Source organism: Nerophis lumbriciformis, linkage group LG25, assembly GCF_033978685.3.
Source record: "Nerophis lumbriciformis linkage group LG25, RoL_Nlum_v2.1, whole genome shotgun sequence".
NCBI lineage: Eukaryota > Metazoa > Chordata > Actinopteri > Syngnathiformes > Syngnathidae > Nerophis > Nerophis lumbriciformis.
Window position 1 is genome coordinate 41465229 of NC_084572.2, and position 18073 is coordinate 41483301.

At 36.4% G+C, this 18073-nt stretch overlaps 1 protein-coding gene across 6 annotated transcripts in view; it reads right to left on the reverse strand.

Moving 5' to 3' along the window:
* The window catches only part of apbb2b (amyloid beta (A4) precursor protein-binding, family B, member 2b), a 301890-nt gene that overhangs the window by 33998 nt on the left and 249819 nt on the right, over positions 1-18073 (reverse strand). For all 6 annotated transcript variants that reach the window (XM_061984438.2, XM_061984436.2, XM_061984439.2 and 3 more), the window contains one exon: positions 2780-2894. In XM_061984438.2, the coding sequence (XP_061840422.1) occupies positions 2780-2894 (115 nt within the window). The remainder of the gene's footprint in view (positions 1-2779; positions 2895-18073) is intronic.

Below are 18073 nucleotides of genomic sequence, written 5' to 3' on the forward strand. Positions count from 1 at the left end.
GAGTCCTTAATCTCGTTATATGCAAATATAATGGCAATAAAGTCCGTTCTATTCTATTCTACTTACAGTAGTCAGTGCATCGCAGTCTAGATTTACTACCACGCAGCCCACTTTCTCAAAAGGGCAGCACTCATGCAGTCCATGACTTCTCTTGTGTTGCAGCTATTTAGACAATAATGACTCATTTTTACTATCTAGTAAATCCACACCGCTACATAATAGCAATAAAGTGCACAGTATAGTTTCCTGAGAAGACACTGCAGTAAAACTTCTTGCTGGAAGGTGAGGACGTGTGCTGAGACGCTGTAACAAGTCATTACTATGACTATTGACACAGAAAGGAGAGTGTCATGTTCAAACACTGATGACATCTATTAAACAAGACAAGAAGCAAGGAATTCAATTTGGCTCAATCGAGGAGAAAACATCTGGGCTGTACTTTTGTACAGTCTCCATCACGCTCTGGCGAAAGATTGTACGCCTCCTCTGTTAATTGGACTTTCCCTGATTACATGGCAACGGCTGTTTCTAAGGGACGGGGGTCGTAAACAGCCATCGCCTTTGATTAACACAGTTCAAAGAAAAGATCGTAAAAACAGTTCAAAGAAGGGCAGCACTCATGCAGTCCATGACTTCTCTTGTGTTGCAGCTATTTAGACAATAATGACTCATTTTTACTGGCTAGTAAATCCACACCGCTACATAATAGCAATAAAGTGCACAGTATAGTTTCCTGAGAAGACACTGCAGTAAAACTTCTTGCTGGAAGGTGAGGACGTGTGCTGAGACGCTGTAACAAGTCATTACTATGACTATTGACACAGAATGGAGAGTGTCATGTTCAAACACTGATGACATCTATTAAACAAGACAAGAAGCAAGGAATTAAACTTGGCTCAATTGAGGAGAGTCTGGGCTGTACTCTTGTACAGTCTGGCGAAAGATTGTACGCCTCCTCTGTTATTTGTACTTTCCCTGATTACATGGCAACGGCTGTTTCTAAGGGACGGGGGTCGTAAACAGCCATCGCCTTTGATTAACACAGTTCAAAGAAAAGATCGTAAAACAGTTCAAAGAAGGGCAGCACTCATGCAGTCCATGACTTCTCTTGTGTTGCAGCTATTTAGACAATAATGACTCATTTTTACTATCTAGTAAATCCACACCGCTACATAACAGCAATAAAGTGCACAGTATAGTTTCCTGAGAAGACACTGCAGTAAAACTTCTTGCTGGAAGGTGAGGACGTGTGCTGAGACGCTGTAACAAGTCATTACTATGACTATTGACACAGAAAGGAGAGTGTCATGTTCAAACACTGATGACATCTATTAAACAAGACAAGAAGCAAGGAATTAAATTTGGCTCAATCGAGGAGAAAACATCTGGGCTGTACTTTTGTACAGTCTCCATCACGCTCTGGCGAAAGATTGTACGCCTCCTCTGTTAATTGGACTTTCCCTGATTACATGGCAACGGCTGTTTCTAAGGGACGGGGGTCGTAAACAGCCATGGCCTTTGATTAACACAGTTCAAAGAAAAGATCGTAAAAACAGTTCAAAGAAGGGCAGCACTCATGCAGTCCATGACTTCTCTTGTGTTGCAGCTATTTAGACAATAATGACTCATTTTTACTATCTAGTAAATCCACACCGCTACATAATAGCAATAAAGTGCACAGTATAGTTTCCTGAGAAGACACTGCAGTAAAACTTCTTGCTGGAAGGTGAGGACGTGTGCTGAGACGCTGTAACAAGTCATTACTATGACTATTGACACAGAAAGGAGAGTGTCATGTTCAAACACTGATGAAATCTATTAAACAAGACAAGAAGCAAGGAATTAAATTTGGCTCAATCGAGGAGAAAACATCTGGGCTGTACTTTTGTACAGTCTCCATCACGCTCTGGCGAAAGATTGTACGCCTCCTCTGTTAATTGGACTTTCCCTGATTACATGGCAACGGCTGTTTCTAAGGGACGGGGGTCGTAAACAGCCATCGCCTTTGATTAACACAGTTCAAAGAAAAGATCGTAAAAACAGTTCAAAGAAGGGCAGCACTCATGCAGCCCATGACTTCTCTTGTGTTGCAGCTATTTAGACAATAATGACTCATTTTTACTATCTAGTAAATCCACACCGCTACATAATAGCAATAAAGTGCACAGTATAGTTTCCTGAGAAGACACTGCAGTAAAACTTCTTGCTGGAAGGTGAGGACGTGTGCTGAGACGCTGTAACAAGTCATTACTATGACTATTGACACAGAAAGGAGAGTGTCATGTTCAAACACTGATGACATCTATTAAACAAGACAAGAAGCAAGGAATTAAATTTGGCTCAATCGAGGAGAAAACATCTGGGCTGTACTTTTGTACAGTCTCCATCACGCTCTGGCGAAAGATTGTACGCCTCCTCTGTTATTTGTACTTTCCCTGGTTACATGGCAACGGCTGTTTCTAAGGGACGGGGGTCGTAAACAGCCATGGCCTTTGATTAACACAGTTCAAAGAAAAGGTGGTAAAACAGTTCAAAGAAGCGGTGCCTGGAGGGGAGTCTTGTTCTGCTTTCTCTACGCTTTGTAGATCTCGGGTCAAAACAATATCTTTCTGTTGATTACAATACATGAAAGAAACAAAACCCCTTCATGTTGCTACCCATCCTACACAGTGGAGTTTTACGAGCCTCCTGCTTGGTAGGATTAAAGACAGCTTTTGTAATCTCGCTAACTTAGATACAATTATTCTAACAGAGAGGTTAGTGACACGCCTTCTCTTACCCGGGAGCAGATCTCATGGAGGCTGGTGGCGATGGCTTTGGCCGGCGTGTCACAGCGGAACACGTGGCATTTGAGGATCCGGGTGTTTTTATCCCGCGCCACGTAGGCAAAATCCCTGTGAGGAGAAACAACAACAACAATTAACTTCGTTAATTAACTTTGATGTGCGTCCCGTCATCATAGATGTCTCCTGACATTTTCGCGTCGATACGTAAAACCGGTATCTCTTATGTGTGACTGCCATCATATTGCAGTCTACACGTATCTCTTATGTGTGACTGCCATCATTTTGCAGTCTACACGTATCTCTCATGTGTGACTGCCATCATATTGCAGTCGATGCGTATCTCTTATGTGTGACTGCCATCATATTGCAGTCTACACGTATCTCTTATGTGTGACTGCCGTCATATTGCAGTCTACACGTATCTCTTATGTGTGACTGCCATCATATTGCAGTCTACACGTATCTCTTATGTGTGACTGCCATCATATTGCAGTCTACACATATATCTTATGTGTCACTGCCATCATATTGCAGTCTACACGTATCTCTTATGTGTGACTGCCATCATATTGCAGTCTACACGTATCTCTTATGTGTGACTGCCATCATATTGCAGTCTACACGTATCTCTTATGTGTGACTGCCATCATATTGCAGTCTACACGTATATCTTATGTGTGACTGCCATCATATTGCAGTCTACACGGATCTCTTATGTGTGACTGCCATCATATTGCAGTCTACACGTATCTCTTATGTGTGACTGCCATCATATTGCAGTCTACACGTATCTCTTATGTGTGACTGCCATCATATTGCAGTCTACACGTATCTCTTATGTGTGACTGCCATCATATTGCAGTCTACACGTATCTCTTATGTGTGACTGCCGTCATATTGCAGTCTGCACGTATCTCTTATGTGTGACTGCCATCATATTGCAGTCTACGCGTATCTCTTATGTGTGACTGCCATCATATTGCAGTCTACACGTATCTCTTATGTGTGACTGCCATCATATTGCAGTTTACACGTATCTCTTATGTGTGACTGCCATCATATTGCAGTCTACACGTATCTCTTATGTGCGACTGCCATCATATTGCAGTCTACACGTATCTCTTATGTGTGACTGCCATCATATTGCAGTCTACACGTATCTCTTATGTGTGACTGCCATCATATTGCAGTCTACACATATCTCTTATGTGTGACTGCCATCATATTGCAGTCTACACGTATCTCTTATGTGTGACTGCCATCATATTGCAGTCTACACGTATCTCTTATGCGTGACTGCCATCATATTGCAGTCTGCACGTATCTCTTATGTGTGACTGCCATCATATTGCAGTCTACACGTATCTCTTATGCGTGACTGCCATCATATTGCAGTCTACACGTATCTCTCATGTGTGACTGCCATCATATTGCAGTCGACACGTATCTCTTATGTGTGACTGCCATCATATTGCAGTCTACACGTATCTCTTATGTGTGACTGCCATCATATTGCAGTCTACACAGATCTCTTATGTGTGACTGCCATCATATTGCAGTCTACACGCATCTCTTATGTGTGACTGCCATCATATTGCACTCTACACGTATCTCTTATGTGTGACTGCCATCATATTGCAGTCTACACGTATCTCTCATGTGTGACTGCCATCATATTGCAGTCTACACGTATCTCTTATGTGTGACTGCCATCATATTGCAGTCTGCACGTATCTCTTAAGTGTAACTGCCATCATATTGCCGTCTACACGTATCTTTTATGTGTGACTGCCATCATATTGCAGTCTACACGTATCTCTTATGTGTGACTGCCATCATATTGCAGTCTACACGTATCTCTTATGTGTCACTGCCATCATATTGCAGTCGACACGTATCTCTTATGTGTGACTGCCATCATATTGCAGTCTACTCGTATCTCTTATGTGTGACTGCCATCATATTGCAGTCTACACGTATCTTTTATGTGTGACTGCCATCATATTGCAGTCTACACGTATCTCTTATGTGTGACTGCCATCATATTGCAGTCTACACGTATCTCTTATGTGTGACTGCCATCATATTGCAGTCGACACATATCTCTTATGTGTGACTGCCATCATATTGCAGTCTACACGTATCTCTTATGTGTGACTGCCATCATATTGCAGTCGACGCGTATCTCTTTTGTGTGACTGCCATCATATTGCAGTCTACACGTATCTCTTATGTGTGACTGCCATCATATTGCAGTCCACATGTATCTCTTATGTGTGACTGCCATCATATTGCAGTCTACACGTATATTTTATGTGTGACTGCCATCATATTGCAATCTACACGTATCTCTTATGTGTGACTGCCATCATATTGCAGTCTACACGTATCTCTTATGTGTGACTGCCATCACATTGCAGTCTACACGTATCTCTTATGTGTGACTGCCATCATATTGCAGTCTACACGTATCTCTTATGTGTGACTGCCATCATATTGCAGTCTACACGTATCTCTTATGTGTGACTGCCATCATATTGCAGTCTACACGTATCTCTTATGTGTGACTGCCATCATATTGCAGTCTACACGTATCTCTTATGTGTGACTGCCGTCATATTGCAGTCTACACGTATATCTTATGTGTGACTGCCATCATATTGCACTCTACACGTATCTCTTATGTGTGACTGCCATCATATTGCAGTCTACACGTATCTCTCATGTGTGACTGCCATCATATTGCAGTCTACACGTATCTCTTATGTGTGACTGCCATCTACTGGTCACACTTATCATTACACCATGTACGAAATAGAATATTTTCAATGTCGGTAAGCACAACCAGAATGATTCCGTACATTAGGCGCACCGGGTTATAAGGCGCACTGTCAAGTTTTGAAGGGGGAAAAAAGGATTTTAAGTGCGCCTTATTGTCTAGGTACATTTTACGTCAACGTTGAAATACATTGAGCAGGACAGATGAAGTATTTGACTATTTCCTGACACCTGCGCTCTATTGATTATAAATTGTGTCTACAGAATGGATGGAGCAACAAATTAATGAGGACTAAAAAGGATGCACAAATTGTGGCGGTACTAACAACGTTTGAGCTGACCTTTACATGGCTGACACACACACACACACACACACACACACACACACACACACACACACACACACACACACACACACACGATCGATAGCCCGGCGTGATGCAAGGAGGAGATGAAAAGAGTGACAACAAGGGAACTGAAAGCAATTTAACTTCAACATGGATCTAACACACATTACTAGTCTCACTCCTCTGGGATGCTCTCATTGCATTCTGGGTGTGTGTGTGTGTTCTTGTATTGCTACCCTTCTTGAGACATGAAGAAGGACAAGCATCTTCCATATGAGGAGGTGTGAACAAGTGATGAAATAAAACAATAACATTGCATCTAATAGACAATGTCTCATTTGCACCCCTGCTGGGTGACATCTATCAACATGAGGGTGGTCCCAAAAAGTAGGCGTTTGTCAAATTGACTGTGTGTCGCTTTTAAAAGTGCTCCCCCTCTGGTCAACATATGAAATAACATGTGTGTGTGTAAGAAGTTGAAATGCGCCACAATTAATAATAAAAAAAACTAAACAAAAAAAAGTATGTCAACATATGAAATAACAAGTGTGTGTCCAAATTTGAAGTGCTCCCCCTCTGGTCAACATATGAAATAACAAGTGTGTGTAAGAAATTGAAATGCGACCCCTTTGGCTACAATTAATAATAATTAAAAAAAATAAATAAAAGTATGTCAACAGATGAAATAACAAGTGTGTGTCCAAATTTGAAGTGCTCCCCCTCTGGTGAACATATGTAATAACACGTGTGTGTAAGAAATTGAAATGCGCCCCCTTTGGCCACAATTAATAATAAAAAAATAATAATAAAATTAAAGTATGTCAACATATGAAATAACAAGTGTGTGTAAGAAATTGAAATGCGCCCCCTTTGGCCACATTTAATAATAACAAATAATAATAATAAAAAAAAGTATGTCAACATATGAAATAACAAGTGTGTGTCAAAATTTGAAGTGCTCCCAATCTGGTCAACATATGAAATAACAAGTGTGTGTAAGAAATTTAAATGCGCCCCCTTTGGCCACATTTAATAATAAAAATAAATAAATAATAAAAGTAGGTCAACATATGAAATAACAAGTATGTGTCAAAATTTGAAGTGCGCCCCCTCTGGTCAACATATGTAATAACAATTGTGTGTAAGAAATTGAAATGCACCCCCTTTGGCCACATTTAATAATAAAAAAAATAAATAATAAAAGTATGTCAACATATGAAATAACAAGTGTGTGTCAAAATTTGAAGTGCTCCCAATCTGGTCAACATATGAAACAACATGTGTGTGTAAGAAGTTGAAATGCGCCACAATTAATAATTAAAAAAAATAATAATAAAAGTATGTCAACATATGAAATAACAAGTGTGTGTCCAAATTTAAAGTGCTCCCCCTCTGGTCAACATATGTAATAACAAGTGTGTGTAAGAAATTGAAATGCGCCCCCTTTGGCCACATTTAATAATAAAAAATAATAATAATAAAAGTATGTCAACATATGAAATAACAAGTGTGTGTCAAAATTTGAAGTGCTCCCCCTCTGGCCAACATATGTAATAACAAGTGTGTGTAAGAAATTGAAATGCGCCCCCTTTGGCCACAATTAATAATAAAAAATAAATAAAATAAAAGTATGTCAACATATGAAATAACAAGTGTGTGTCCAAATTTGAAGTGCTCCCCCTCTGGTCAACATATGAAAGAACAAGTGTGTGTAAGAAGTTGAAATTCGCCCCCTTTAGCCACAATTAATAATACAAAAAAATTATAATAAAAGTATGTCAACATATGAAATAACAAGTGTGTGTCAAAATTTGAAGTGCTCCCAATCTGGTCAACATATGAAATAACAAGTGTGTGTAAGAAATCGAAATGCGCCCCCTTTGGCCACAATTAATAATAAAAAATAAATAAAATAAAAGTATGCCAACATATGAAATAACAAGTGTGTGTCCAAATTTGAAGTGCTCCCCCTCTGGTGAACATATGTAGTAACACATGTGTGTAAGAAATCGAAATGCGCCCCCTTTGGCCACAATTAATAATAAAAATAAAAATAAAAATTAAAGTATGTCAACATATGAAATAACAAGTGTGTGTCAAAATTTGAAGTGCTCCCCCTCTGGCCAACATATGTAATAACAACTGTGTGTAAGAAATTGAAATGCGCCCCCTTTGGCCACATTTAATAATTTAAAAAAATAAATAAAAGTATGTCAACATATGAAATAACAAGTGTGTGTCAAAATTTGAAGTGCTCCCAATCTGGTCAACATATGAAATAACAAGTGTGTGTAAGAAATTGAAATGCGCCCCCTTTGGCCACAATTAATTAAAAAAATAAAATAAATAAAAGTATGTCAACATATGAAATAACAAGTGTGTGCCAAAATTTGAAGTGCGCCCCCTCTGGCCAACATATGTAATAACAAGTGTGTGTAAGAAATTGAAATGCGCCCCCTTTGGCCACATTTAATAATTAAAAAAAAATAAAAATAATAAAAGTATGTCAACATATGAAATAACAAGTGTGTGTCAAAATTTGAAGTGCTCCCCCTCTGGTGAACATATGTGATAACACATGTGTGTAAGAAATTGAAATGCGCCCCCTTTGGCCACATTTAATAATAATACAAAAATAATAATAAAAGTATGTCAACATATGAAATAACAAGTGTGTGTCAAAATTTGAAGTGCTCCCCCTCTGGTCAACATATGAAATAGCAAGTGTGTGTAAGAAATTGAAATGCGCCCCCTTTGGCCACATTTAATAATAATAAAAATAAATAAATAAAAGTATGTCAACATATGAAATAACAAGTATGTGTCAAAATTTGAAGTGCTCCCAATCTGGTCAACATATGAAATAACAAGTGTGTGTCAGAAATTGAAATGCGCCCCCTTTGGCCACATTTAATAATAATAAAAATAAATAAATAAAAGTATGTCAACATATGAAATAACAAGTGTGTGTCCAAATTTGAAGTGCTCCCCCTCTGGTCAACATATGAAAGAACAAGTGTGTGTAAGAAGTTGAAATTCGCCCCCTTTAGCCACAATTAATAATACAAAAAAATTATAATAAAAGTATGTCAACATATGAAATAACAAGTGTGTGTCAAAATTTGAAGTGCTCCCAATCTGGTCAACATATGAAATAACAAGTGTGTGTAAGAAATCGAAATGCGCCCCCTTTGGCCACAATTAATAATAAAAAATAAATAAAATAAAAGTATGCCAACATATGAAATAACAAGTGTGTGTCCAAATTTGAAGTGCTCCCCCTCTGGTGAACATATGTAGTAACACATGTGTGTAAGAAATCGAAATGCGCCCCCTTTGGCCACAATTAATAATAAAAATAAAAATAAAAATTAAAGTATGTCAACATATGAAATAACAAGTGTGTGTCAAAATTTGAAGTGCTCCCCCTCTGGCCAACATATGTAATAACAACTGTGTGTAAGAAATTGAAATGCGCCCCCTTTGGCCACATTTAATAATTTAAAAAAATAAATACAAGTATGTCAACATATGAAATAACAAGTGTGTGTCAAAATTTGAAGTGCTCCCAATCTGGTCAACATATGAAATAACAAGTGTGTGTAAGAAATTGAAATGCGCCCCCTTTGGCCACAATTAATTAAAAAAATAAAATAAATAAAAGTATGTCAACATATGAAATAACAAGTGTGTGCCAAAATTTGAAGTGCGCCCCCTCTGGCCAACATATGTAATAACAAGTGTGTGTAAGAAATTGAAATGCGCCCCCTTTGGCCACATTCAATAATTAAAAAAAATAAAAAATAATAAAAGTATGTCAACATATGAAATAACAAGTGTGTGTCAAAATTTGAAGTGCTCCCCCTCTGGTGAACATATGTGATAACACATGTGTGTAAGAAATTGAAATGCGCCCCCTTTGGCCACAATTAATAATAATAATTAAAAAAAAATTTAAAGTATGTCAACATATGAAATAACAAGTTTGTGTCAAAATTTAAAGTGCGCCCCCTCTGGCCAACATATGTAATAACAAGTGTGTGTAAGAAATTGAAATGCGCCCCCTTTGGCCACATTTAATAATAATAAAAAAATAATAATAAAAGTATGTCAACATATGAAATAACAAGCGTGTGTCAAAATTTGAAGTGCTCCCAATCTGGTCAACTTATAAAATAACAAGTGTGTGTAAGAAGTTGAAATGCGCCACAATTAATAATTAAAAAAAATAATAATAAAAGTATGTCAACATATGAAATAACAAGTGTGTGTCCAAATTTAAAGTGCGCCCCCTCTGGCCAACATATGTAATAACAAGTGTGTGTAAGAAATTGAAATGCGCCCCCTTTGGCCACATTTAATAATAATAAAAAAATAATAATAAAAGTATGTCAACATATGAAATAACAAGCGTGTGTCAAAATTTGAAGTGCTCCCAATCTGGTCAACTTATGAAATAACAAGTGTGTGTAAGAAGTTGAAATGCGCCACAATTAATAATTAAAAATAATAATAATAAAAGTATGTCAACATATGAAATAACAAGTGTGTGTGTCAAAATTTGAAGTGCTCCCAATCTGGTCAACATATGAAATAACAAGTGTTTGTAAGAAATTGAAATGCGCCCCCTTTGGCCACATTTAATAATAAAAAAATAATAATAATAAAAGTATGTCAACATATGAAATAACAAGTGTGTGTGTCAAAATTTAAAGTGCGCCCCCTCTGGCCAACATATGTAATAACAAGTGTGTGTAAGAAATTGAAATGCGCCCCCTTTGGCCACATTTAATAATAATAAAAAAATAATAATAAAAGTATGTCAACATATGAAATAACAAGCGTGTGTCAAAATTTGAAGTGCTCCCAATCTGGTCAACTTATGAAATAACTAGTGTGTGTAAGAAGTTGAAATGCGCCACAATTAATAATAAAAAAATAAATAAATAAAAGTATGTCAACATATGAAATAACAAGTGTGTGTCCAAATTTAAAGTGCGCCCCCTCTGGCCAACATATGTAATAACAAGTGTGTGTAAGAAATTGAAATGCGCCCCCTTTGGCCACATTTAATAATTAAAAAAAAATAATAATAAAAGTATGTCAACATATGAAATAACAAGTATGTGTCAAAATTTGAAGTGCTCCCCCTCTGGTCAACATATGAAATAACAAGTGTGTGTAAGAAATTGAAATGCGCCCCCTTTGGCCACATTAAATAATTAAAAAAAATAAAAAATAAAAGTATGTCAACATATGAAATAACAAGTGTGTGTGTCAAAATTTGAAGTGCTCCCAATCTGGTCAACATATGAAAGAACAAGTGTGTGCAAGAAATTGAAATGCGCCCCCTTTGGCCACATTTAATAATAAAAAATTAAAAATAATAAAAGTATGTCAACATATGAAATAACAAGTGTGTGTCCAAATTTTAAGTGCTCCCCCTCTGGTGAACATATGTAATAACACATGTGTGTAAGAAATTGAAATGCGCCCCCTTTGGCCACATTTAATAATAATAAAAAAATAATAATAAAAGTATGTCAACATATGAAATAACAAGTGTGTGTCCAAATTTGAAGTGCTCCCCCTCTGGTGAACATATGTAATAACACATGTGTGTAAGAAATTGAAATGCGCCCCCTTTGGCCACATTTAATAATAATAATAAAATAATAATAAAAGTATGTCAACATATGAAATAACAAGTGTGTGTCCAAATTTGAAGTGCTCCCAATCTGGTAAACATATGAAATAACAAGTGTGTGTAAGAAATTGAAATGCGCCCCCTTTAGCCACAATTAATAATACAAAAAAATAATAATAAAAGTATGTCAACATATGAAATAACAAGTGTATGTAACGAATTGAAATGTGCCCCTTTTGGTCAAAATTAATTCAAAAAAATACAAAAATAAATGTAATAACTTGAAGTAAATAATGAAGATCAAAAACCAATTACAAACAAAAAATTTTATTTTTAAAAAATAACTAAAAGCTTACCTTTCTTATATGTGCATAGTATGTATATATTATTAATGTTGTAAATACACTTCTTTATATATCTAGAAAGGCTGGTCCTAAAGAGGGAGGCATTTTTCTCAGGTCTCAAGAAGGTAAGAAATACAAAAATGTGTGTGTGTGTGTGTGTGTGTCTGTGTGTGTGTGTGTGTGTGTGTGTGTGTGTGTGTGTGTGTGTGTGTGTGTGCATATGGTAGACAGAAAAGGTCCCTTTCATTTCCTCCACGTCTACAATGGGTGACTTTGAGGAGGGCACAGAGGGAGGAAATGAAAGCAGAATAAAATGGTGAAGAAGGAGCCGGAATGTGTTTACCTTTCTCTGTGTCCAGGGCAGCCAGAGGGGAGGAGTGAGGAGGTTAGTGGAAGACAAGAGCAAGGACAACAACAACACCAGGCCGAGGCATTTGTCGCCCGGGAAATCAGATTGTATGCAAATGTGTGTGTCACGGAAGTACGTTTACATGTTCTCATGCGACATTGCTTGCCTGTTTTATAGCAAATTGTTTACACGTTGTTGTCATTGCACTTAAAAAGTACAACTCAATTAGTTTTAGTACAACCTGAAGAAGAACTATTGCACAAAACACAACAACAGGTGTGTGCAGGTCTAGATAGTAGTAGTTTGTCCATAAGCCTGGAGGTCGCTCCGCTCGGCGTCAAGGAGCAGATACATTTATTAATATCAAAATATCCCAGGTGAGTTTGGAAAAAAGAAAAAGGGGTTTCAGAGCGTCAGAGTGAAAAGCACATTTTATTTTCACTCGTATACAAAACATTGTCGGCTGCACGACATCAAGGCCGCGGAACAGAGACACACTGCAGGCTTACACACACACACATGCATCCACAAAATATATACGCCACACACACATACTCCACCCCCCCCCATCCAACGCCCTCGACGCAAATCCCATAGGGGTGATGGAAGGATGGGCAGCGCCGAGAGCTGCGGCCTGTCACCATGGCCCCGCACTCCCTCCCCTCTGTTGCTAGATATCTGGAGATCCATCCATCCATCCATCCATTTTCTACCGCTTATTCCCTTTTTTGGGGTCGCGGGGGGCGCTGGAGCCTATCTCAGCTACAATCGGGCGGAAGGCGGGGTACACCCTGGACAAGTCGCCACCTCATCGCAGGGCCAACACAGATAGACAGACAACATTCACACACTAGGGCCAATTTAGTGTTGCCAATCAACCTATCCCCAGGTGCATGTCTTTGGAGGTGGGAGGAAGCCGGAGTACCCGGAGGGAACCCACGCAGTCACGGGGAGAACATGCAAACTCCACACAGAAAGATCCCGAGCCCGGGATTGAACCCAAGACTACTCAGGACCTTCGTATTGTGAGGCAGATGCACTAACCCCTCTACCACCGTGACGCCATATATCTGGAGATGTACGTTGTAAAATGTGCTTTGCTATGGAGGTTTTTTCCTACTCCAGACTGGGCCCCCTTAGGAGCCCAGTCTAGATTGTATTTTTTTTACTCCTTTTACCTCTTTCCCATCTTTTATGGGGCCCCCAGTGGCGACCCATCAGCGTTCCTGTTCTGTAACCCTGTACACTGTTTGTTTGTCTCATCTTGAACGGGTTTGTGCTGAAAACAACGTTTCCTTGTACTTGTGCAATGACAATAAAGACCTATCCGAGTGCTCACACTTCTCATTTTCCTTAAGCCACTTTTTCAGTTTGGGTGCAGAAAAGTCTAACTTTGACTTTAAGTCCAGTGGCAAAGAGTTCCACAGATGTGAGAACTTCACCGAGAACTCAAGACTGACCCAGAGTGGCCCGCCACCTTTTCAGTCTACACCTCCCACCCGCTACACCTTCACTACTGTACCTGTGTGTTAGAATAATCATGTGTAAGTTATCACACAACTCTTATGCTTAAAGGCCGTTGCTATAGTTATTATCAATTGTGCTGAAGTTGTACTTTTCTATCTGTGCAAAGGGACAACTTGCAATCTTGGATCGCAGTCGTCTCGTATCAGTTTTTGTGTCCAGAACATCGAGTACCGTGACGCAGACAAAGCAGAGACAGGGCGATAACACGAGTGTCAGCACATTTGCATTTCTGAATAATCATATATTGTGTCTAACTGGGGCTGCTGAAATTAGCCAGAAGCAGCCACAGTCATGTAACCAGGGACCTCCCAAATAAATAGAGGAGCACGTGGGCTGTGCCTTAGAGCGTGGCGGGAGATTGTAACTGAGTGTCGCATGGTGTTGCGGGGTCTGTTCTCCCGGAATGCAATACTGACGGCTCCGGACGACAGCGTGAAGGTAGGATATGATTTAATCTTTGCAAATCATAACACATGCCAAAAACAGGAAGCAAACCAAAAGTCGCACGTGAAGCTAGGGTACAAACTAGCACAGGACTCAAGAACATAGACTTGGCAAAGGCAAAGACAGGCTTGAATAAAAGTCTCTTGATTAGAGCAGGTGCGTATCGAACACATGAGGCAGGTGAAACCAATAGGTCGCCATGGTGACTAAAATAAACAGGAACTAAGGGAGTCCAAAACTAACAGAACATAACTAAACAAAACATGGATCATGACAGAGTGTGCAGCCCCAAACGTCTCTCCTCATTGGGCCAAAATTGAACTCTTGTCTCTGCATGATTCCTTGCTTCTTGTCTGTTTAATACAGGGGTGCTCACTACGTCGATCGCGAGCTACCGGTCGATCTCGGAGGGTGTGTCAGTCGATCACCAGGCAGGCATTAAAAAAAATAGTCCTAAAAATGAGCGAACATAAATCTTCACTATGACGTCACTTCCGTCACTTGATTGACATTCACGGCACCCGAGGGTCTTTTGAGATGACGCTGGCTGCTGCCAGCTCATTAAAATGACCGACAGGAAGGCGAGAAACACTTTATTTCAACAGACTCTGGCGCCGTACCTGTCGTCAAAACTCCAAAGACCGACTGCACAGTTGCGCTAACAAAATAAGAGTCTCAGAAAGCTGGCGTGCACAAGCTAGCAAGCTACGGAGTTTGCCGCCAATGTATTTCTTGTAAAGTGTATACAGAGGAGTACGGAAGCTGGACAAATAAGATGCCAAAAACCAACCACTTTCATGTGGTATTGGACAGAAAGGAGGACTTTTTTTATCCTCCATTCGAAAATGCGGACGTTTTTAGCACCACTGTCTGATTCCAATCAATGCAAGTCATCACAATCAGGTAATACACCAACTTATATTCTTGTCTTCATGAAAGAAAGGAATCTATATGTGTTAAACATGCTTGTATTATCATTAAACACCTTTAACTTATTAACAATATTAACTATATGTGTTAAACATGCTTGTATTATCATTAAACACCTTTAACTTGTTAACAATATTAACTATATGTGTTAAACATTCTTGTATTATCTTTAAACACCTTTAACTTATTAATAATATTAACTTTATGTATTAAACATGCTTGCATTATCTTTAAACACCTTTAACTTGTTAACAATATTAACTATATGTATTAAACATTCTTGTATTATCTTTAAACACCTTAACTTGTTAACAATATTAACTATATGTGTTAAACATGCTTGCATTATCTTTAAACACCTTTAACTTGTTAACAATATTAACTATATGTATTAAACATTCTTGTATTATCTTTAAACACCTTAACTTGTTAACAATATTAACTATATGTGTTAAACATGCTTGCATTATCTTTAAACACCTTTAACTTGTTAACAATATTAACTATATGTATTAAACATTCTTGTATTATCTTTAAACACCTTAACTTGTTAACAATATTAACTATATGTGTTAAACATGCTTGTATTATCATTAAACACCTTTAACTTATTAACAATATTAACTATATGTGTTAAACATGCTTGTATTATCATTAAACACCTTTAACTTGTTAACAATATTAACTATATGTATTAAACATTCTTGTATTATCTTTAAACACCTTTAACTTATTAATAATATTAACTTTATGTATTAAACATGCTTGCATTATCTTTAAACACCTTTAACTTGTTAACAATATTAACTATATGTATTAAACATTCTTGTATTATCTTTAAACACCTTAACTTGTTAACAATATTAACTATATGTGTTAAACATGCTTGCATTATCTTTAAACACCTTTAACTTGTTAACAATATTAACTATATGTATTAAACATTCTTGTATTATCTTTAAACACCTTAACTTGTTAACAATATTAACTATATGTGTTAAACATGCTTGTATTATCTTTAAACACCTTAACTTGTTAACAATATTAACTATATGTGTTAAACATGCTTGCATTATCTTTAAACACCTTTAACTTGTTAACAATATTAACTATATGTATTAAACATTCTTGTATTATCTTTAAACACCTTAACTTGTTAACAATATTAACTATATGTGTTAAACATGCTTGTATTATTTTTAAACACCTTTAACTTATTAATAATATTAACTATATGTGTTAAACATGCCTGTATTATCTTTAAACACCTTTAACTTATTAACAATATTAACTATATGTGTTAAACATGCTTGCATTATCATTAAACACCTTTAACTTGTTAACAATATTAACTATATGTATTAAACATGCTTGTATTATCATTAAACACCTTTAACTTGTTAACAATATTAACTATATGTATTAAACATTCTTGTATTATCTTTAAACACCTTAACTTGTTAACAATATTAACTATATGTGTTAAACATGCTTGCATTATCTTTAAACACCTTTAACTTGTTAACAATATTAACTATATGTATTAAACATGCTTGTATTATCTTTAAACACCTTAACTTGTTAACAATATTAACTATATGTGTTAAACATGCTTGCATTATCTTTAAACACCTTTAACTTGTTAACAATATTAACTATATGTGTTACACATGCTTGTATTATCATTAAACACCTTTAACTTGTTAACAATATTAACTATATGTATTAAACATACTTGTATTATCATTAAACACCTTTAACTTGTTAACAATATTAACTATATGTATTAAACATGCTTGCATTATCTTTAAACACCTTTAACTTGTTAACAATATTAACTATATGTGTTAAACATGCTTGTATTATTTTTAAACACCTTTAACTTGTTAACAATATTAACTATATGTGTTAAACATGCTTGTATTATCTTTAAACACCTTTAACTTGTTAACAATATTAACTATATGTATTAAACATTCTTGTATTATCATTAAACACCTTTAATTTATTAACAATATTAACTATATGTGTTAAACATGCTTGTATTATCTTTAAACACCTTAACAATATTAACTATATGTGTTAAACATGCTTGCATTATCTTTAAACATCTTTAACTTATTAACAATATTAACTATATGTGTTAAACATGCTTGTATTATCTTTAAACACCTTTAACTTATTAACAATATTAACTATATGTGTTAAACATGTTTGTATTATCTTTAAACACCTTTAACTTGGTAACAATATTAACTATATGTATTAAACATGCTTGTATTATCATTAAACACCTTTAACTTGTTAACAATATTAACTATATGTGTTAAACATGCTTGTATTATTTTTAAACACCTTTAACTTGTTAACAATATTAACTATATGTGTTAAACGTGCTTGCATTATCTTTAAACACCTTTAACTTGTTAACAATATTAACTATATGTATTAAACATTCTTGTATTATCTTTAAACACCTTTAACTTATTAACAATTAACATTATTAATTAAATATATTAAATATTAAATATATTATATATTAATAATTATATTAATAATTAAATATATTATTAATTAAAAATAACAATTTTAACTTATTTCATAAATAAGTAAATATAAATGATATATATGAATGAGGTAGATCCCCACGACTTGATCAATTGAAAAGTAGCTCGCCTGCAGAAAAAGTGTGAGCACCCCTGGCTTAATAATGTCATCAGAGTTTGAACCTGACACTGTGTACTTCTTGACACATCACTCCACTGAGACACTTTCAAAAATAGCTTTTAAAAAATGAGTAAAATGTATAAAATGATCAAAAGCCATCACGTCATATTAGGTGTATCAAAGTGTCTGCGGGGAAAGTTTGGAGCTACTCAAAAAGTGAGTAAAACATCATTTCTTGGAGCCCTAATGACTTT